The sequence below is a fragment of the Rhamphochromis sp. 'chilingali' genome (genome assembly GCF_963969265.1).
Source record: "Rhamphochromis sp. 'chilingali' genome assembly, chromosome: 9".
Lineage (NCBI taxonomy): Eukaryota > Metazoa > Chordata > Actinopteri > Cichliformes > Cichlidae > Rhamphochromis > Rhamphochromis sp. 'chilingali'.
In genome coordinates, this window is record NC_137936.1 from 28639304 (window position 1) to 28660479 (window position 21176).

General features: G+C 39.5%; 3 protein-coding genes across 7 annotated transcripts in view; 1 reads left to right on the forward strand and 2 right to left on the reverse strand.

Annotated features, from left to right (window-relative positions):
* Nucleotides 1-6846, forward strand: part of ripor3 (RIPOR family member 3) — a 56418-nt gene extending 49572 nt beyond the window's left edge. For all 3 annotated transcript variants that reach the window (XM_080891549.1, XM_080891551.1, XM_080891550.1), the window contains 4 exons: nt 1610-1812; nt 3253-3336; nt 3456-3546; nt 3648-6846. In XM_080891549.1, the coding sequence (XP_080747675.1) occupies nt 1610-1812; nt 3253-3336; nt 3456-3546; nt 3648-3748 (479 nt within the window). In that variant the 3' untranslated portion in view covers nt 3749-6846. The remainder of the gene's footprint in view (nt 1-1609; nt 1813-3252; nt 3337-3455; nt 3547-3647) is intronic.
* Nucleotides 6847-8345: 1499 nt separating this feature from the next.
* Nucleotides 8346-12367, reverse strand: blcap (bladder cancer associated protein). Of its 3 annotated transcripts, XM_080892836.1 has the most exons (3): nt 12244-12367; nt 10057-10548; nt 8346-9580 (listed from the first exon to the last, which is right to left on the reverse strand). In XM_080892836.1, the coding sequence occupies exon 2, from the start codon at nt 10362-10364 to the stop codon at nt 10101-10103; it is 264 nt and encodes an 87-aa protein (XP_080748962.1). In that variant the 5' UTR covers nt 10365-10548; nt 12244-12367; the 3' UTR covers nt 8346-9580; nt 10057-10100. The 3 variants fall into 3 exon arrangements, with proteins under 3 accessions (XP_080748962.1, XP_080748961.1, XP_080748963.1); XM_080892835.1 differs by having other exon boundaries at nt 8346-10548; XM_080892837.1 differs by having other exon boundaries at nt 8346-10548; nt 12249-12342.
* Nucleotides 12368-13718: 1351 nt separating this feature from the next.
* Nucleotides 13719-21176, reverse strand: part of podxl2 (podocalyxin-like 2) — a 30769-nt gene continuing 23311 nt past the window's right edge. The window contains exons 9-13 of the mRNA XM_080890886.1: nt 20814-20970; nt 19516-19577; nt 18497-18676; nt 17459-17638; nt 13719-17289 (exon numbers count right to left, since the gene is read on the reverse strand). Of these exons, the coding sequence (XP_080747012.1) occupies nt 17230-17289; nt 17459-17638; nt 18497-18676; nt 19516-19577; nt 20814-20970 (639 nt within the window). The 3' untranslated portion in view covers nt 13719-17229. The remainder of the gene's footprint in view (nt 17290-17458; nt 17639-18496; nt 18677-19515; nt 19578-20813; nt 20971-21176) is intronic.

A 21176-nucleotide genomic window follows, 5' to 3' on the forward strand; every position in this document is an offset into this window, starting at 1 on the left:
AGGACTGTTTGAGGAAAATATGAGGAAATATTGAGTCTGCGTTAGGCGTGCATTTGTCACAGATGGAGTAAGGAGCCTGGAAATGCAGGATGTCAATAGTTTGAAGTAGTACTTGTGTTTACTTCAGGGGGACACAAGCCTCTGTAGAGGCTCAATAAATTTCAAGAACAAACACACAGTTCCTGGTGTCAAACTATAAACATGAGCACACAGCAACTTTTCCGCCTCCCCTTTGCTCTTTCCATTCCTCCACCTCCTCTTGTTCAATCTGCTAGATTTCGCTACAGTATACAGATGTCTTCTGTTTATTTAAATGCTAAACTGCATTTGGTTTGCATACCACTGCACTGAAGAGAAAAAAAATGCTAAAACAACAACAGCATTTGTATGCTTGGTTCATTTGGGGACAAATAACTCCTGAAATAAATCTCAGTGGGTGGAGTTTACAAGACAAAGAAAGACAAAAAAGTGTGCCAGAGAGATTAGATAAAACATCATTTACTTTTTATGCTGCAAAAACATTACACAATGTTCTAGTATGTAATAAAAATAAATAAATAAATAAATAAAAATAAAATACAAGCATATTCTGTTTCATGATAATATTATGCATGTTGTGAACCGGCCAGCAGTGGCCAGCAGAGAGTGGACCCAGGATGCATGACTCAAAATCACGGCTTTATTAACGCTGGTAAAGGGTGAAGAAAACAAAAAACAAAAACAATGACTGAGCTGGGTAGGAATAGGGAGCCAAAATGGACCAATGGAAGCTACACACACTACAAGGGAGAGGCAGATGATATGTCCACAGGAGGAGAGAGTGGGAGGGCAGAGTGGGCTTAACAGAATCTGACGAGACGGGGGAGCCAAAATTGAACATCACACACCCGAGATGGGGGACTATCAAAATAAAATGGGAAGTAATGCACACAGAGACCCAGCCTAAGAAATGCAAACTTGACACAGGGACCAGAGACATGACTGAGTGGGGAGACAAAAGGATGAAACACAGAGAGATCATAATGGGAACAGGAAGGGATAAACACAGGGACCGGGACTGAAGACATGTTTACTAGACATCCGCGGAGACGGGACACAGGGAGACCAGACAAAGACGGGGACATGACTGAGGAGACAAAAAGGGTGACAAAATGCAGAGATGAGGCTGAGACAGACTGGGCACAAAAGGAAACTAATTTGGTCAATTAAGAAACCAAGAACTATAGACAAACTTACTCAAGAACTAGAACAAAAATACAAAAAACAGAAATGGAACAAAAATACTGGAACAAAGAGTCAGGACCATGACAGTGCACACAAATATGTGTAAGAATGTTAATACAGCACCAAGAGAAGGAAACAGTTAAACCAAAAATATTATTATTATAATTATTAAATGAACGGTCCTCGTTTTCCTCTCCTTTTCCTGACCGGTTTCCATAAAGGGTGAACTTTAAAACTTTTCAGCCAACAGTAATAAGTACGTTTCATAAAGATCATGAGATTTGAATGAAAGCTGCTAAATGGATGTGAGCCCCCTCACTCAGCTCACTCAGTGGTATGTTGTTAATTATTTTGTTGTTCATTATTATTCATTGGTGCATTTCAGAGTACATCCTCTCAGCCCTGAGTAGCCCCAAACGGCGGCGGGCTTTAAATAAGCTGAGGGGCCGGAAGATCACAGAGCTACTTCCACTGGGATGCACCCTGCAGACTCTCGCCTCCCTGCAGATCGACTCCAACCACAAAGTCTGCAAAGCTGCCACCAACTGCATCTCCAGAGCTGCTGGTTGCAAGGCCTTCAGGAACAAGGTACATGAAAACAAGTCATCTTTTGCAGAGATTAATAATAATACTAAATTTTATTTATAGGCCCCTTTCAAGACACTCAAAGACACCTTACAAGCAATGAAATATTAAAATCACAGTATGGATATAATAACAATATCAAAACTCAATACAGGAAGGAAGAGCAACATGCAGAAAATCAGAGAGATGTAGAGGTGCGAGGTTATGGAGAGACTTGAAAGTAAGAAGCAGAATTTTAAAACTAATGAGGTATTTTACAGCAAGCCAGTGAAGGAGCTCTCTGTGCATTTCCACTGGAGGAACTCGGGTTAATAAGTTCTAAGGAAATTTTTTTATAGCACACTTAGTGGATAATTCTTTCTGAAGGATTTGAACTTTATTGATTGGACTTTGATATGACAGCTACAATGTAAATCCACATCTTAATATTAGGGAAGGATTTGGGGTCCAAAACATTGGTTTATGGCTACCAGTGTGAATATCAATAAAACAAATGACCAGCGCCTTTATCCCACGTGTGAGAGTGAGAGGTGGGGTAGACTTGGACTCGACAGCTTGTAAGGTGCTTTAGTTTATCACAGGCCTAACTGTCCCTTTTACTAGCATTGCATGAACCTTAATTTGCTGTAGTTAATATTGTCATATCGACAGTTTGTGGTGCTTGGAGCTGAAAAATTAAGCTATACTGCAGTTACTCTTATGACAACTTAAGGCTTGTTCCAAAAATGAGTCAATCCCCATTGACTTCCATGTCAAAATGTCTAACTTTACAGCATTAAAAAAAGCATGCTTACAGCCTGGTATAAAAGAACATTTTAGCCTTTGTCAGTGATTCTTCCTTTTATAGCAACATATAAAAGTTTTTTTTTTTTTTTTTTAATAAAAAGTCTAATTTGCATAGTGATAAGGCTTAAAGTTAGGATATTGTTGCTTGTAGTGGGAGCTGTAGCCATCTCCACCTTTTAATTCCAGTCACTCAACTGGATTCCCGAAGATCTAACGTGCTGTTTGGAGCCTTTTGAATTATTTCAATTGAGTAATCTGACATATAATATGGTCTGCTTTGATGTACGACAAAGACAGATGTGCTTCTGTTATCGTTAGTGCTTTTAGTCTGTTAGAATTAACAGTTACGTGTATTGCAACCATTCAGTTTATTAATGCAGCTTGATAATTTTGCTGGCATTAACTGATAAGTTAGCATTCCACCCTCCTCTCCAGATGTGGTAACTTCGGGCTCCAAAAAACCCAACAACAACAACAAAAACATGGTGGCAGCAACATCACTAAACTAAACCAGTGGGTTATGTTACAGTGGCCACAGCCATCTTTTATATACAGTGTATGAGGCCAATCCAGCAGCATAAGTGACACCGTGTGTGTGTGTGTGTGTGTGTGTGTGTGTGTGTGTGTGTGTGTGTGTGTGTGTGCTTTCTTCTTCAGGCGGTGCTTTACTACACAGAAAGCCTGAAAAGCAATTATATTAAAATCCAGCAGAGCTCCTGTTTGGCTCTCAAATGCCTCCGGGTAAGCAGAACACAACTCTACACAGTCACAGCAACACTCGGAAGTCCTCTGGTTTTTATCAGCTAGCATAAGTGTTTGTTTGTTTGTTTGTTTGTTTTTGTTTTGTGTTCTTCTGTCAGGCGACAGAGAGTGTGGACCACATAGCAGATTTATGGAGATCAACAGATGAAGATCTGCGTAGTGCTGCCAGAGAAACTGTCCTCTCCTTTGGTACAAGCGTTATCCCTTTTCATCACAGGGTTTGTTTTTTTTTATATACCTATATTGTATTTTTATTTCTTTTATTACTTTTTCTTTCAATCTGTCTGCAGGTAAAAAGGGATACCAGGCCTACCAGAGGATGGACCAGCTAGACACTGAGATGCAGGATGAGGCTTACCAGAACCAAGAGACTGAGATTACGATTTTATAGGAAACAGATCTGGATCAAAGAATAGGCACAAATGTTGTAATGATGCTGGCCAAGAGACTAAAACCAAGCCTATGTCAAAATGGAGAAAGTTTACAAACCTGTCAGGACGTCGCACCTTCTGGGAAAACATAATTTTCTTTTAAGAATCTGTGGTGCGTGTGCTACGAGATCTTCCTCAACAACTGCAGAGGAAGATCTCATGATGGAGACTTCAGCTTTCCCTGGATGGATCATTCACTCACTGATGTTGATTAATGACTTCTTATTTCTCCTGTATTGTTTTACTCAGAATTTGAATTTATTTTTGTTAGATATGTAGAGTTTTTCTTAAAGAAGACGTCAGCTGTAGTCTGACTTTTTTCTAGTGCTGGGAGTTATTTCACCAACCAGTCGATATGACTGTCTTATTGGGACATGAAGGATAAATATAATATTATTTTACATAATCTTGCAAGCGTGTGTGTGTGTGTGTGTGTGTGTGTGTGTGTGTGTGTGTGTGTGTGTGTGTGTGTGTGTTCGTTTATAGCAATAATCAGCTACAATAAAACAAAAAAAAAAATCACATGAATATTAAACCCTGGCAGATTAATGAAATCCACATTAACAGCCTCTCCTGCCTGTGAGAGCTCTGTCTTGAATTAATTTTAAACAAGAGGAGTCTACAAATCAAGTTATGTCACACTACTCATTTTTCTAATCATTTTTAAGGCTTAATTGAGAAAAAAAATCAAATATATCTGAAAACAAATGCAATCTTCCAGGTTTTATATTCAGAATAATTCCCTTTTTTATATATTTTTACATGCAAACCTGTGGACCTTTTCATTTTCACAGGAGAAGCATGACTTTTCTATCAAAATCCCAACAAGGACGGATGTTTGTTTGGGGTTTTTTTTTTCATACTACAAATACAAATGTTTTAAATGATACCAAATTCTCTTTTATCCAATTCTTCTTTGACAAAATGGATGTTTAGACAAAATTGTTCACGTTGGTGAAGGAAAATATTTGGTCTGCTGCCTTTGTGCCATCACAGAAACGGAGACCGCTGCTGACCTCTGCTGGCTGTTCACATATACTGAGCTGGAGAGGGACCCGAGGAGACGTTTGCCTGCCACAGAATAGATTTGGCTGTGGTTAGAGTGACCTAGGACCTCACTGACCAGGCGGTTTTCGAGGCCGTGGGAAGAAAGATGCTGCCGACAGCAAAGCAGTTTAAGTTGTGGCATAAAATGACATTTTTCTTCAGCCATGAGAACTCTGCATCAACTTTAAGGAATCATGTTGGAAGAATCTGCTTCATGGATTGAACACAGTGTTTGTTTCTGTTGTTTTGTTGATAATAGGATGCAGAATCGTTTAGCTTCCTAAAACAAAGAAAAATCCTACAAAATCTTAACTGTTTTCAGTAAGAAGCAGAGCTACGCTTTAACCATGTTTGAATTCTGTGTGTTTTGTTTTAGCCCCCTCCCACACAACCAGATGGTGCATGATTTGCACTTCAGGAGAGTTTACACAATCAAGAGGGAAAGATTTCAAAGTCATCTTTGTACACAGATGACATACCCTCGCCCCCTCTTTTGCAAAACTCTCACAGTCTGACTGAACACCAGTTATTTGCTGGTCTTTGGTAGTTTTCCAGGTGCTGAATCTTTGAAATCAAAATGTTTTCAAAGCTGCTTTTTAAAAGGTTGAGAATGAGGAAAAATCAATGTGCTGAGAAAGCTTTGGAAACAAGCAGGAGGGCAAAGGAAGTAAGGTCAGAAGGAATAAATGTGCTCACACTAGGTGAACAAACAAGGCAACATGCTGACATTTATGACATTTGCTAAAATCATCTCAATTTATCTGTTAGCAACCATAATTTTCCCCCCAGATGCCTGAAAAGGTTAATTTAGCCATGGTCATATCAAACAATCCCTTGAATGGCAGATTTGTAAAAAATATATATACATATATATTTTTAGTAAGTTGAATAAGATAAGACACAAGACAAAGTGAAAACTTTCTGCTCGGCATAAAAATTAAGACTTGCAATTATTTGTTCCTAAAATTGGTGATTCCAGCCGTGAAACTCATCTCATTTTTTCCATCTGTGTGTCAGACTTTGGTGATTTCTTTGAACTGTGTACCCAGAGCTAACAGCAGGACATGGAAACTGAATTTCAGTTTATTTTGAGCCAGATTTATTGCACTTAAAGAATGAACTGAGGAGACTTGCCGATCTGGAGATGGCAGCGGAGCAGGAAAAACAGATTCAGTTCAAAAACTTGGTGTGGGCATCTGAGATCAATATTTAACCACAGCTGAGCAGGAAAACCTGAAGCACAGGGAGAGACGAGTTACCTCAAACCCAAAGCACAGAAAAACCACAAGACTGAAAGGTGGTCGAAGCATGGTCACGACATGAGTGACCAAACTATATCACAGCCAGTGGAGGAGCTGGGAAGGATAAGGCTCAGGTGTGCAGGTTGATTAATCTGGTGGACTGTACCCACAGAGAGGAAGAAAAAGACAGAGACAGGCAAGAACAAACAGGAGCAAGCACAAAAGAAGAGCAGTACTGCATCTGTGTATAAAGGGTTACTGAGATGTATTTAAGACTTTCTGGTGCATACCATATTTACACAAGTGGAAAAAAAGTGTGCTGAGAAAGTATATGAAATATTTAAAAAAAAATTGCCCGCCCTCTTTTTCAAACACTAAATGAAAAATTAAATATAAATAATATAAATTAACCTCTACAATAAAAAAAAGTTAAAAAGTGACAATTTAAGTTCATTTCTAGAATTCTAGAAGAAATACAGCATGGCAGATATGTTCAAATAAAATAAAACTGCAATAGTAATAATTACATCATCTCCACAGATGATTTAAAAACAAATAAGGAATGGTTGGTTAGTTTTGATGTGTACAGTCATGGAGAGTAGGTCATGTATTTAGTCTGGTTTATGAACACAGAGGTCTGTAGGTCTGATTGTGAAAGATACTTATGTTGTCTGACTTTAACTTGGACTTGCTCTGCTGTTGTAAATGTAAAGGCTGCACTCTGGCCTGGGAAACATGATAAACAATATTTTTTTATGTAATAAAAAAAAGATTTCTTTGAAGATGTCTTTTCATCTTCAAGAATCAATTGTGTTTTTAAAGAAACCCAGTTTGTGGCATACAATGGAGAAACATTCACATTTTTAAATCACAAATGTTGAAAAAAATACAGGAGCTCCAGTTTCTTTGAAGAATTATGAATTCATTGTGCATCAGTGTTTGATTTGTAAACAGGCGATACTTTCTGAGCTCTTTCAGGAGCAAGAAAACAGAAAAGGAGGTGAAAGCTGATGCTAATTGCTTTGGGGGATAGGAGCACATCCTTTGCTTTGCTTGCAGTTCAGTTGCATCATTATCATCATATGAAAACCACTTCCAGTTCTAGTTTCCCATCATTAGTCAACCTGTTTGAACCGTGTACAACAGTGCTCCATATAACATGAAACCATGCTTCCACTGGTCACACGTGTTTTTAGTAAACAGGCTATTTGCAGGGTGCACCACGACCAAAATCAATTAGCATAATACAGTCTTCCTGCAGGAAGCTACCATGAGAAGATGGTGAGCAACAACGCCCAGGTAAGCTGTGATGTTTAATCAATGATCAGTTGATACTAAGAGGCCAAATTGTACTAATTATACCTGATTCCATCACTCCGCTTCTACCAATCTGAGCTACCGATACAAGGTAGGATGGAGCCGCACCCCTGTGTTATTAATTCTGATCCTACTATCCAAATGTCGCAGCCTGTTGCAACAGGCAACATTTTTCCAATCTTCTGTCCATTTCTGATGAATCCCTGTGAATTCAGGGTCCTGTTAATAGCTAATACCTGGTGTGGTCTTCTGCTGCTGTAGAGATGCTCTTCTGCATACCTTGATTGTAAGTGTGGTTACATGAGTTACTGTTGTCTCCCTTTCAGCTCAAAGCGGTCTGGTCATTCTCCAACATCAATGATGTGGATTGGACGAAATATTTTTGCCTCTTTGCACCATTCTCTGAAAACCGTAAAGATGGTTGAGTGGGGAAACACCAGTATATCACCAACATGTAGCTCATCCTGTCACCAACTCTGAATTACTTCACCATTCTGGTGCTGAGTTTCTTAGGAGTTCATCTTCAGCATGTCTGCATGCCTAACTGACTTGCTGCCATGTGATTGGTTGATTCAATAATTGCACTGAGCAACTGAACAGGTAGCCTGCTCAGTCGGTGTGAGTTGGAGCATGTGTGTTCCTCAAGCTCAGGAGTCTGAGGACCCTGCACAGCATTTTAGCTGTCCTAAGCCTGCACTCTCCTGGACAGCGATATCTGATTTGTCCCTGGAATCTGCTGGAGCCCAGTTTTGGCATTACAACTACAGATAGGTCTGGATCACTTTTTTTCTCTTGACACGTGGAATCATTTTAAAACTGCACTTTATATTTAATGTGTCATCTTTGTCTAATACTTACATTTAATGATGTGACAAATATGCAAAAACTATTTGCAACACGATTTTCCTACAGAAACAAACAAACAAAACAAAAACAGCAAAATGCAAAGCACAACTCTTACTTGCATTTATTTTTTAATCAAAATACGTTTTTTTGTTTGACACAGAACCTCACAGTTTAACACATAAGAGGGAAAACTTTATTTAAATTAAAACCAAAGCAAATATGTTGCAGTGAACGCAATGAGCACTGCCACAGGAGGCCACACACACGCGCGCACACACACACACATTCCAACAGGTACAGAGTATAAACACCTTAGCCTGTGTCTGACAGCTAAACTTAACACTTACAGCAGTGACACCTGTGGAAACTCCAATCCCCTGTGAAATTTTTAAATCAGTTCTTCAGCCTGCACTCTGTATTGCTCATTGTTGCTGGAAATGCTGACCATAGCCGTTGTGTCTCCTTGTGTATTGCCACATTTTTACACTGATCAGCATGTCATGACCACAAAGAATGCACACCCATAGCACATTACAGAAAACTTTCATTCAACTACACATCCAGATTTTTCTACCCTTTGGAAACTTTCAGCGTTTTTAACTTATTAAAAATTTGGGTGTCACCTTGACGCTTGGGGGGGGGGGAAAAAAAAAAAAAAAAAAAAAAAAAAACTTAGAGCAACTCATGCAAACTGCAAAAGAAAAAGAACAGAAACAAAAAAGATCAGATGGCAGTAGGGAAGGTCACACTGAGGCAGGACGATGAGGAGCAGCTGTAGAGCACAGCGGGTAATAACATTGTAGGTCCTCAGCTCTAGTTCACCTGTTTGAGGTGTGTTTGAGTAGAAGTGCGGCAAAGGGGGGACATATTCACAGCGTAGTTACTGATTGTCCAGTGTCTGTGTACTCGCCTTGTGGAGCATTACGTGTGCAGAGCCAAAGTGGCGACAGAGTTTGGCCATCCAGGGCTGTCAGGGGTGTGACGCTCTTGTTTTTGACTACAGTTTAACACTACCTGGCGTATAAAGTTTGTTGAGCAAGTGATCGTGGCTGCCATAGCAGTTTTCAGAGGGGTTATGTGATTTTGGCAGTTTTAAGGAGCAAAGTATTTTCAGTTTAAAAAGATGAGCGATCGGGTTTGGGGAGAAAGTGAAATCTCTTAAATCGGAACACTGAACTGGAGAGGGATTTTTGTTATGCTAGTTTACGTTTCCTTGCATCCTCTCACTTCCCTTCACCCAGAAACCTTTCCTCCTCTGCCACCATGGAGGATTTTCCATCCCACTATAAAAACCTCAGAGGTTTTGAGCAGCTTTCTCTCCCATCCTCCGTTTGGCAGTAGCTAAGACACAAGGAACAGACAAGTTAGCATAATGCAAAGCACCCACCCCTGTGACTTTAAGTTAATGTCACATGTAGTTTATACTGTATACTTTTTTTTTTAATTTTTCATTCATGTGCTGGAATGAAAGTTGGTCAATGTGAAATTCTTTTTCCCTCAGCATCATGTCAAGTTCATGCATGTCCTTCCCTTTTTATTTCAAGTTTGGATCCCTCGCCTTTGCTACCTGTTAGATAATAGGACACATAATGTGACCTCTGGCACCCTTTCCCATTCCTCAAATTCTTCTTTACAGCATTAAGAAAGAAAAAAGAAAAGACAGCATTCATAACCCTCCAAGACCAGCTCTTCTTCTTTAGTTTGTCTTTGGCTGAACACTCTTGGTATTCCCCTCCAGCAATTTTCACCACTCTAAGCATGGCAGTATCTTTCTACAATAATTTCTCAGCATTGCCTTATACTCCTGCTCCCCCCACCTCCACTTCCTGGTGCTGCTGCTGCTGCTGGTGCTCCTCCTCTCCTAGGTCCCAACAATGGCTGGGTCGTGGGCAGCATCCGGGAGTGCAGCATCCTGGCAGTGATAAAGGAAGCAGTTGCCCCAGCAACTGTAGCAGATGAGGAAGAGGGCAGCCAGGAAGACCAAGGCACAGATGGTGCAGGGCTTTCTCTCCAGCAGGAAGCTGAGCAGGTAGAACCCCATGAACATGGAGTGGTTGAACCACAGAGCTGGGTTCAGCGGCTTGGGGATGAGCAGCACAGGGAGCAGCCATTGAAGGCAATACATTGTCTCTTTTTGGAAGGAGGCAGAAGATGTTTTCTGTTTCAGATCTATGAATGAAGGGTCTCTGATAGGTTCAGAGTGGAGATGACAACAGCTCTTCGCAGATGTGGGAGCGTTCCTCTATCCAACAGAGCTGGGATGATGCAGAAAGATGTCAAAGCAGCCAGATGTTACCATCAGATCATCCCTGCACAGGACGGTGAAAAGAAAAGTTAGAAGACTCATAATCTGGGCAAACATATCTATCTGAGCTTCCTCTATTTTAAAACGGGCTTTTGGGGAGTGACGAGACAATCTAGCTTCATACAGTCAGAGTCTGTTTATCTTACGTTTCCTGTTATTTTCAGCTTCTTGATAAAGAAAAACATATTTTAGGTTTCAGTATGTCAAAGCCCACATAAAAAAACTGATCTTTCTATATGTCAGCATAACTGTGATGGACCTTTTTTGTTTTTATTTTCAAATAAATGTAAAAAGAAAAAAAGTTTTATTTAATTCACACTTTTTATAGATGCTGTTTTGGAACTATTTGTTGTTTTGTGTCAATAAATAATTCAGGAGATATGAAGAAAAATAAAGTGTTTTCCCCTACATAAAACATGACAACAGTTGAGTTTCCTTCTCACCTCCTCTTCAAGCCAGCTCTTGAATGGTAATATTATTAGAACCACTTCTTTAGTAATATTCACATGGCTGCATGTTTGGCAAATATTAAACGTGGGTACACAAACACTCCAAGACACAAGTTAAAGTTAAATTAGAAAAACATAACATTCAAAACAGCTAACATGCAAACTGGGGTGCAAAACACCAGGCAGGTAAGTGTAGCACGAATGTGAGGAGTGAGACTTGCCTCACTCAAAATCCTAATCAGTGACCCAGCACTTGTTAAAGCCTCCCGAAAGTAAACATTTACTCAACTATTAGTGTGCCAACTTCCTTAAAGGGCCTAACACACCGAGATCAGCTGCTCGGCTAATGTTAACTACCTGCGTGGTTATCTTTAGGCCTCCAAGCACATTAACAAAACTTACTTCGCCTTATTTAATGTGGAAAAAAAATAATCAACGTGCGCTGGGTTTAACACGACAGTGGCTGCTTTCTTTCAATAACTAAACCAGCTGCCACTAGCTGACTGTCAGGGACAGCTGCTCGCTCTCCGACTGCCACATGACCACCTAACTTTAAAATATACCTACGACGTTATGAATGTCGCTGCTGTTAACCCTCTGCTTAAATACCTGCTGCTTTGATTAACATTCGTTCAATTCAAGGGCAGCTCTTACGCTTTGCTACCTAGTTAGCCTTCGTGTTAATAGAGGAAATTTAGTTTTCATACAGTGATCCTCTCCGGGTAAGACTTCTCTAGAGTCTAGAAAGGGCAAATCAGACTATTTGAAAAACAATAATGGACCAATTTAACGTTGCCAGACAAATCTGGGAGAAAAAGCGTAGACCACAACATGGCTAAATATTCTTGCTTTTGATACACTGTACGTGCAGCGAGTTGTTTTTATTAGAGTGTAATTAAATGGATTTATCCGGCTAACCTGTTCCGCGAAAACACATTGCAGTGGGCGGTAACGTTCGTTAGCTAAAAGCTGCTTTTTAAACAATCATTAAAAAATGAAAAAGTCCGATTTGTTTGTACCAAAAAAGACAATATTTGAGTCTTGGTGTAGACACCCTGTAAGTAATGGGACAGGCCCCCGTGTAGCGCTAGCTGTGAACGGAGGACTGCATTAACAACAGCATGCACCTGAGGCTAACCAGCTAAGTTAGCTTGGAAAACAAACGCTTGCTTCCGCTATCGAGAAAAACCAGAGTCTGTAAAGGTGGCCACCTGTATTACAATCCAACTATAAATTATTATGAAACAAACCTGACATGTTTTGAGCTCATTCTCAGCAAAAATAAACCACCGGTATCATCTCCGTTTCATCAACCGACTGCGTACGTAGCTAACTAGCATTAGCGTTAGCTTAAAGGACCCGTGTGGAGGTAGAGCGAAGAAGTTTAGGTGTCTGTGACTTGCCTGATTATATTTAATAACTTACTGTTGATAACTTTACTTGGACCAAATATGATATCGTTAAGCTTGGTCTATTAATATAGAATAAACTTCTCGAATTCTTCTGTAATAATATTTTGATTGCTGGAGAGTTTTCCTGTATTTATAAAATCTGTTGTGTGTTGTGTGCTGTTATTCTTTGCTGCTTGGATAATTTGATGAATATTATTTGAAAATAATACCCATTAATTTATTTGAAAATTGTTCTATAAAGAGAAAAAACAAAAAACTCAGAACAGCTTATACAGATTCGATTTAAGAATCACTCAGGCCTGAAATATCTTGTTCCTTGTGCCACAAAGCCACATTGGCTGACATTTTCTAACAATAATAATAATAATAATGGATACTTTATTGATCCCCATGGGGAAATTACTTGTTTTTCTCTGCATTTGACCCATTCACTCAGTGAAGCAGTGGGCAGCCCACTAAGCAGGCGCCCGGGGAGCAGTGTGTAGGGACGGTACCTTGCTCAGGGGTACCTCAGGGTAGCCGTTAAGTGGATTCGAACCGCCGACCTTCCGATCATGGGGCGACCACTTTACCTACTGAGCTATCCCTACCAAATATGGTAGTCTGTGATTTGATCACACACCCTGCTTCTGGATAACTAGATTACCAAATCCGCATCTGAAAATAAACTCCCCAGAATATGATATTTACTCTGATTTAAGTGAAAATTATCAGAAATGCAGATGCAGACACTGTTTTAACCAAAGTATGTATTCATGATTCATTTTTAGACTCTGATCTTAAGTAGCGGCTAGAGGACAGTTAGAGAAGTTTAAATGCCATACCAGGCAAGACCCCAAATACAAGCAGTGTAAAAATGTCACTGAGACAATCTAGTACATAACAGCAGGGTGCAAGATGCTAGCATGCAAGGCATACATGGAACGCCGTCACCAAGTAGCTGGCATAGTATACAGGAACATGTGTAGCGATTATGGCATGCGAGTCAACCACCCAGACTCTAAGTGAACTTTTTCAGGGTCTTTACTGAAATCAACAATAGCTTATAAATCATGTTTTTTTGTTAGTGGTTAGGGTGCTTGTCGGGGTTTATTCATGTAATTTAATGCATCTGCTGAAAAGAGGAAGAATCTAGTTTAAGCTAAGCATTAAATCCAATGAACTGTGATATCATACAGTTACTTACAATTGGGAGGTGACAAACCACAGTATCCCATCTTCTTCAAACTTTATTTGTCACAATTATTACAATGACAACCAAAAATGTGAAACCATATGTTTGTGTAAATGCAAACAAACAGACATAGAAAAAAACTTTTTTAAATTAAAAATAAAATATTTCAAAATAATGAATGAAAAGTAAAAAAAAAAGAAAAGTTTACATATTGATTTAAAATCATATCAACAAACTCTTTATACAAACTAAGGGCTCATTTGTTTTTTGCTACAACTGAACTTGTGCTGGCACTGTTAACTATCCACACGCTTGCCATCAGAACCTAAAAACAAAAACGTATAAAATCAAAAATGTGAAGAAGCAGAATTTGTTAAACGATCACTTCAAGCAACAAAATTTGTCTAAATTAAAGTTTCTCAGCAACGCCAGCTGTATGTTTTGTTATACTGATGCTTACTGCAGGGCTGAAAGCTACATGCTCATCTATATAACAACAAAGAGCCTGCCTGTATTTTGTGCTTTGCCTGATATTAAACAGAATGATAAAGCTCCATTTGGATTTCTTCTGTGTAGTGCACACTTTCGGTAGTCTCCACCCTAGCTATCTTGTGCTTGACAACCACATAATCCACACTGCGGGCAACCATTTAATGTATTCATGATCGTTCTCCATCTCTGCATGTGTCCTCAGCGCTCCATAAATACTGCTTAGCTGACATGGTGCATATTAATCCGTGTGGGTTTGAGTGAAGCCATGTACAGTACTGATGCATCAAGAAAAGTCAGAGTAAGAGATAAAACAGGCAGCATCTTGATGAAAATGAAGATGGGCAACTACAGCAATGAGTCAGTGAGCATGTTTTAGTTCCGCCTGATCTGTGTCATCACAGTGATAGCGAGTCAGTGTTTTATTAATTGGGCCGTGGACTTGTAACCTCTGCTAATTCTAATTTTGATCCTTTATGAATGAATTTGAACTTAAATGTTAGTCATACGTGTATTGAGGTGACTCCTTTAAAGTCAGACAATGGCCATGCTAACTCAATCTTATAAGCCCTGAATAAAGTAAATGGGACAAGTTTGGAGTGATGATAACACTGCAGACGTGTTTTTACTGAGTTGGAACTCAAACTGTTACTCCTGTGTGCCCTGTGTATACTGTAGTCGTTCCATTTGTGACTTAAACGTAACTCTGACTTTAATGTTTAACACCATAATACTGAACACCTGGGGCTCGACTTGGGTCTGGTGACTCGACTTTAACACTGTAACTATCTATATATTTCATGCTTTTGACATCTAAATGTTGCCCATGTGTCATAGCCTCAAGACTTAGCCAGGAGCATACAGCAGCCATTAGAGCACTATTGGGGGAGAAAAACAGCATATAAGGCTAGCAGCACACAAGTACAGCGATCACATGACATGTTTGAGAGTGCAGAGTAAACATCCTCAGCAGTTACAACCATTCCTATAAGCAAAATAGAGATATTTGAATCACTGTATGTAAGACGTTTAACATGATGCAGCATTTCAACGATGATAGTCACTACTTCCAAGAGGAATCAATAAAGTGCCAAAACCTCACTTTCAAAGTTGCTACAGGCTTTACTTTCTCATCAGTAATCCAGAGGAGTAGCTTAGAGGAGTCGCTGCTGTCACTGTAGTCACACCTTATCATCTAATTGTTGATGATTTGATTGGCTGCACTGGTATTGGGACTTTCTTTCTGCTGTCAGTGATGTCCGAATATAGAGTTTAACAGCAAGCACTAACTGTAACCCATAGTGACTTTAAGTCCTAAATAGGACTGTGCGATATGACCAAAATCTCATATCCCGATATAAGAATTCTATCATCCGATAACGATATAAATCACAAAAATGTAACATTTTCTGTAAATTCTGTGAATCTCGGGCAGCTCGACTTGCGGGAAGTGTTTCCAGCTGCGCGTCATGTAGCTGGAGTCGAGTGTTTTAACAGATGCATGAAACAATACATTTTTAGACATAAGTTGTAACGGCTTTCTTTGTGAGTATTTATTAGGCGTGCTGTGTAATAAAAGCCTGTTCTAACATTTGAGTCTAAGGTTTATTTTTTAGCACCTGGCGGCTCTTTTTTACTTCTCATCCGTAAAAATCTGCTCTTTCACTTGGTTCAGTTTATTTTGAAAAGTCTCAACAGGATCTTGAGCTTTATTGTGAAAGGTTTATGTGGAACATAAACAAGAGGACACGCGATGGTGTTACTGTCTTTGTTGCTAACCACAACGCATAAAAACAGGCGCTTGTCTGTCTATAGTGTGGTTATATTAAATATAAGAGAAAGAGAGAACTTTAGGAAATTAATATAGCCACTACAGTGACCATCAAAACAATGAAAAAATATTGCTGTAAACAGTTCATTTTGCGACACCACGAAACAAACGATAGCGTAAAATGAAACGATAGACATTTTTATATCGTCATCCGATATATATCGTTATATCGAACAGCCCTAGTCCTAAATTAATTCACAATATCTCTTAGAAGATTATGAAACATTATTATTATGAAAAATTCTGTGTGAACCTGTTTTAATTGCTTTCATTTTTCTGATTGGTTGGTACTTGCTGGTTTCTGCAAACAGACTTCAAAGCCCCGCCTCCTACAGGAGGTCGGGCCGTGGCTCTGGTTGTGCCAGGACATCGGTGCAGTGCTTACATCAGCAAGGCAAGAGAGTGGAAAAAATCCTTTTGTAAAACTTGCGTTTCAAGCCCGTCAAAGCCTGAGCTTCAGACTATGAGCTCATTATTTCAAACTTCGGCTGTGTTTAATATGGACAGTCTCTACAGATATGACAAACAATAAGGGGAAAAAGTATATGAGGAGTGGCATTTTTCTACTGGTGGTAATTTTGTCAACTTCATACACTGTTGGTTACTTTACCCTGAACTAATATATCATATTTATAAAATCATTACATCTTATATATAAAATACTGACCTGTAACTTACCTAAATATATTCAGTTTTACCACAATTCATAGTAAACCTTTAATATTTCGATTACTTTCACAGTTAGGGAAACAGTGGGCCATTCTGACTAATGATTTGTGACACAAAACGGTGCCACAGCGTTGACATTCAAACATTAGGGTTGTAAAATGATGCTGTAAGTTATGACTTGTGCAGAGTTTGCTTTTAATCTGTCCCATGCAGCCACTGTACAAAAAGGTAGCAGCGTAAGGCACACTAAACACAGGCATTTCTATGGCGTGATGGCATTATTAACCTATCCAACAGGAGTTTAATCTTTTAATGAAATTTCAGCTTTGTCAATCACACTCTGTTGATTGTTTTAAAAGCTGAGATCTCAGAGAGACTCATGACTCTACGTGAATTCAGTGTCTAATCTCAAACATGACGTCAGTGACTCCTCCTCTACTCCCCCTAGCCTCAGTCTTAGCTCAGCTGACTGGGCAACACTTTATTACCATCAGCGTCTTCCTTTTCTCTCCCTTATTTCTCCTTTCTTTCTTTGTTCTCTCCATCAAAAACATTTGTATTATTTTTCTTCTGCCACCATCTCCCCATCCTCTTTCATTATCTTCTTCCTTCCTCAGGGCTTCCTCTCATAAGCTGTATATAAAAGAATCGTCTTCATCAATCAGAGATGTGTGTCCTGCTCTTCTTCCTCCTCCTCTGTGGCTGCTTGATTGACAAATACCTAAAAAAAAAAAAAAAGATTAGTGTCTTCATGCCGTTGCCAGGCAGAATGTATTTTTGTTTAGTTTAGTTTTCTCAAAAAGGAAGCTTTAGCAGTAACTCATTTACTCATTATTTACTCATCCATCTCTTCATCTTTTTTTTTATCCCTCAATTAGTCTTCCAATCACCTGCCATCGACTGCTCTCCTCCCCACCTCTGTCTCCTCCTCCTCCTCCTGCTCCTCCTCCTGCAAGCCCATTGGTACTTGGCTTCTTTTCCTGCATCTCAGGCTGGCCATCATTAGTCACATCCAGTGTTGGGTTATCATGGCAACCGTTCACCACAAAGTGAAGCTCCTCAGCACGAAACTGTGTGGAAAAGAAGGAGCAAAAGATTTATAAAGAGTAATCCATTTATCCAGTGCGGCAGCTCAGAGACATGAATACCTTCATCTCTCATGAACTCAGCAGCAAAAAATAAAATGAATGAGAGGAAACCAATGAAAAGTCTGGCAAAGTAAGAACACCTCAAAGAAACGTTGATACACCTCAGCCCTAAACACAGGCTAGAGGGATTTAACAAAACCTAAACTAAGATGAATATCATCCCTAACCATGATCCATGTTTCCAACATCATATGTTTGATCTAACTCCTTCATTCTGGTCACAATATATGAAAGCTAACCACATTAATACATTTAAATTAGTACATCGTTATTTTACTGTTAAAACCTATACAATTATGATAATGTTTTCATATTATTAGTAATATTATATTTGGATTTGGACAACCTGCACGCTACATAAAAACCCATCACCAATGGATGGATTATTTACTGAAATCAGCTTTCTGAAAGCACATTTCAATTAATGTCCTTTAAAATGTATTTATTTTATTTTAATTTGGTCTGAACTGTGTTTAAAGAAGTGCTGTGCTATTCGTCTTTAGAGACTGTGTACCAGCGCCCTGCTGAAGGCGCTTCTCTCTCTCGTGTGCATGAGAAAAAAGGAAGGTGTTGATTACCGCTGACCGTGTCTGCAGACTTTGTTAATTAAACTTCCAAGACACCATATTACATTAGGTTAAGTTACTTAAGTATAGAGGGTATAATATATATATACTGTAAACACTGACAAACATCTGTGGTCTTAAACACTTGACAGCACAGCTGCACATCAGCACGGGCCACAGTTAGCGCATGGCGATGGTTTGTGTTTGTGCTTACCGCAGTTTTCGTTGCAGGGAGCCGTCTCTGCCAGCAGATGTATATGAATCCAGATGTGATGATTACCATGCAGATGGAGCCGATGATAACCAGAACCACAAACAGCTTGCCGTAGTCACTGCGTGTGTGACTGGGCCGAGACGGGCAGTTGCTGGCAGCACTGTAGTTCTGGACGCCCACCTGAAAAGGTACGCATGCACAACAATCAACCATTAGTTTAAACTCATGTCAAACCCGTTTCACACTGTGACAGCTCACCTTGCTCTTAAGTGGACCAGTGAAAGTTCCCCTTTTTTGTCAGTAAACAGCAGTGTAACTGCACATTTACTCCCTAAGATATCTTAACTCCTTAATGCCTAGTGTGTCATATTTGACACATACAATTTTCTGTGAGTTTTTGAGACTTCTACAAGATCAGTGTGATTTTTTTCCCCCTGAAAAACTTAACTAAAAGGCACAATATATTTTTAAGCAATTTAAACAAAATTCCAGATGTAGCAAATATAATATGGAGCAGAATTATTTCAGATTTCAGGCTTTAGGGGTTTAATATAGGAAAAAGCAGCGCATGTCTCAGTTTTTCCACTTGAAAAAGAAATGCTATAGTATTAAATAAAAGAAATCTGTCAGCATGAATGTTTGGGCTTATATTGTAAGAAATACCAGGCCATTCTCAATCCCGACATATAACATACCGATGATTTATCAAGTCCCGAGGTGGCCCTATGAACCACGCAGGATTGTGGATGGAATACAATAGAACCAGTAACCCACGTACATGTGTAGATTCATTCCAAACGGTTCTCATGTTTCCTGCCGTTTCCGAACGCGTAACAAAGAGACGTGTTGGGTGGCCAAAAGTGTGACATACCGACGATTTGTCACAGAAAGAGGTGCATTTTTTTCCATTTCATTTCACACACGTTCACTGTGTTCTCTTCAGTATCTTAGCAGAAATGTTTGAATCTGATTTGCTGGAGAGTGCTGCAACAAATTTAAAAAGTTTCTAGATGTTGTACCTCAGTCAGACATGTCTTGATCTCTGCCAGCATGCCCAGCATGTCTTTGGTCGGGATCACTCCTGGATAAAAAAAACATATCTTGTCAGACACAGTCCTTTGAGCCAACATAGTGCTTGTGTGTGCTTGAATATGTGTGTTACTGAGAAGCTCCTAAACTCTTCTTTGGGTCAGAACTGAATCAAATGCCTCATTTAAAGGATCTCTTTATATCATGTTTCTTTGTCTGATACTGAAGCCTGACATTTGCAACTGTTTGATTTGTGAAGGCTTTCAGATAACACACCCTGAAAGAGGCTGAAAATTAACTTAATGTGACAGCAGACCATCTATTTTTATCCAAAGAACAAAGAAACTGCTTGAGACCCCTGATCACAACTGAATATTTCAGGGTGCACCGTTGGTTCAGAGTTGAAGTATGAAGACTGGGATAACTTCTGTTGATACATTTTTATTTGTGCTGAATGTTTTTATTGTTTCATGTCTGTCTGCACATTGTTGTCACACAGCTGCCAGCAACCACTGCAGTCTGGACAAGCTACATGGATGAATATTAATATGCTTGTGCACTCAAATCAGTAACAGGGATCCTCTGTTGGGTTTAATATCTCAGACTAACTACTTTTTTGCTTGAGCATATAAAAAATGACAAGTATGCTCCTGTTCAGATTTGTAATTATGACCCTTGTTGTGAGTTGTAGCCAGAGATCCAACTCTATTCATCACAGATAATCCCCAACCGGAAGTTCAGGTCAGTTTGACAGAGGTTTTAATGTTGTCGTTAGCATGAAGTTGATACCCATGGTCGAATCATCAAAAAAAGGATTTACTTGGCCTGATCCAGCAGTGCTGGAAGCTGTGCACAAACACATAGCCTAAAGGACAACAGGCCAAATAGAAGTCAGGGACGTTTTTGATTTTTGACTCCAGAATCTTTTAATGCACCTCATTCAGTATAAAGCAGTTAAAGCTAACATAATATCTGTCACACATGACATTTTACAGCACAGTGAGTACTTTTATTTTATAATTACATCAGATTTTGTAGTTTTTGTCATTTTTTTTTGTAATTTTAATGTTGTATTTTGTTGACTAGGAAACAAGTCTTTCTTCCCCCTATTGGCTATAAATAGGGATGCTGATGCTGTGTGCTATGTGTTCCAGTTTAACAGTTAAAAACATTTTTGTTTGTACTTATTGTGTTTTACTATTTTCTCTGCATTTTAAGGTACATGTGTACGTGTGTGTGTGTGTCTGTTTGTGTTTGTGTGTGTGGGTAGGTGTGTAGGTGGGTGTACCATGCACAGATGCCACGTTCATCAGCAGCTGGTGTTGCTGGTGTGTAGGCTTGCTGAGGTAGATTACCCATGTTCCCTCAGGGCTACTCATTCTCCGAGCAAACACTCGCTCTATAGTCGTCAACAACCGCACACCCTGGTCTAAACGGAAATCCTCCTGTAACACACAGACACACACACGTACACACACGCACACATACACACACAAAGGTGAGGAAACAGGATAAAAGAAGTTAAACTGCAGTAGCTCAGCTTTGACTCCATCCCTGTTTCTGTGCCAACAACTACTGCATTGGTGGTGAGGGTTTGTGTTGGTGCCATGGACAGATGTTCGTTCACCGACACACACAAATACAAGCAGCC

What these genes read in the sequence shown, in the direction of transcription:
- blcap (XM_080892836.1), bottom strand. Translation starts at nt 10,364, where the DNA reads ATGTATTGCCTTCAATGGCTGCTCCCTGTGCTGCTCATCCCCAAGCCG.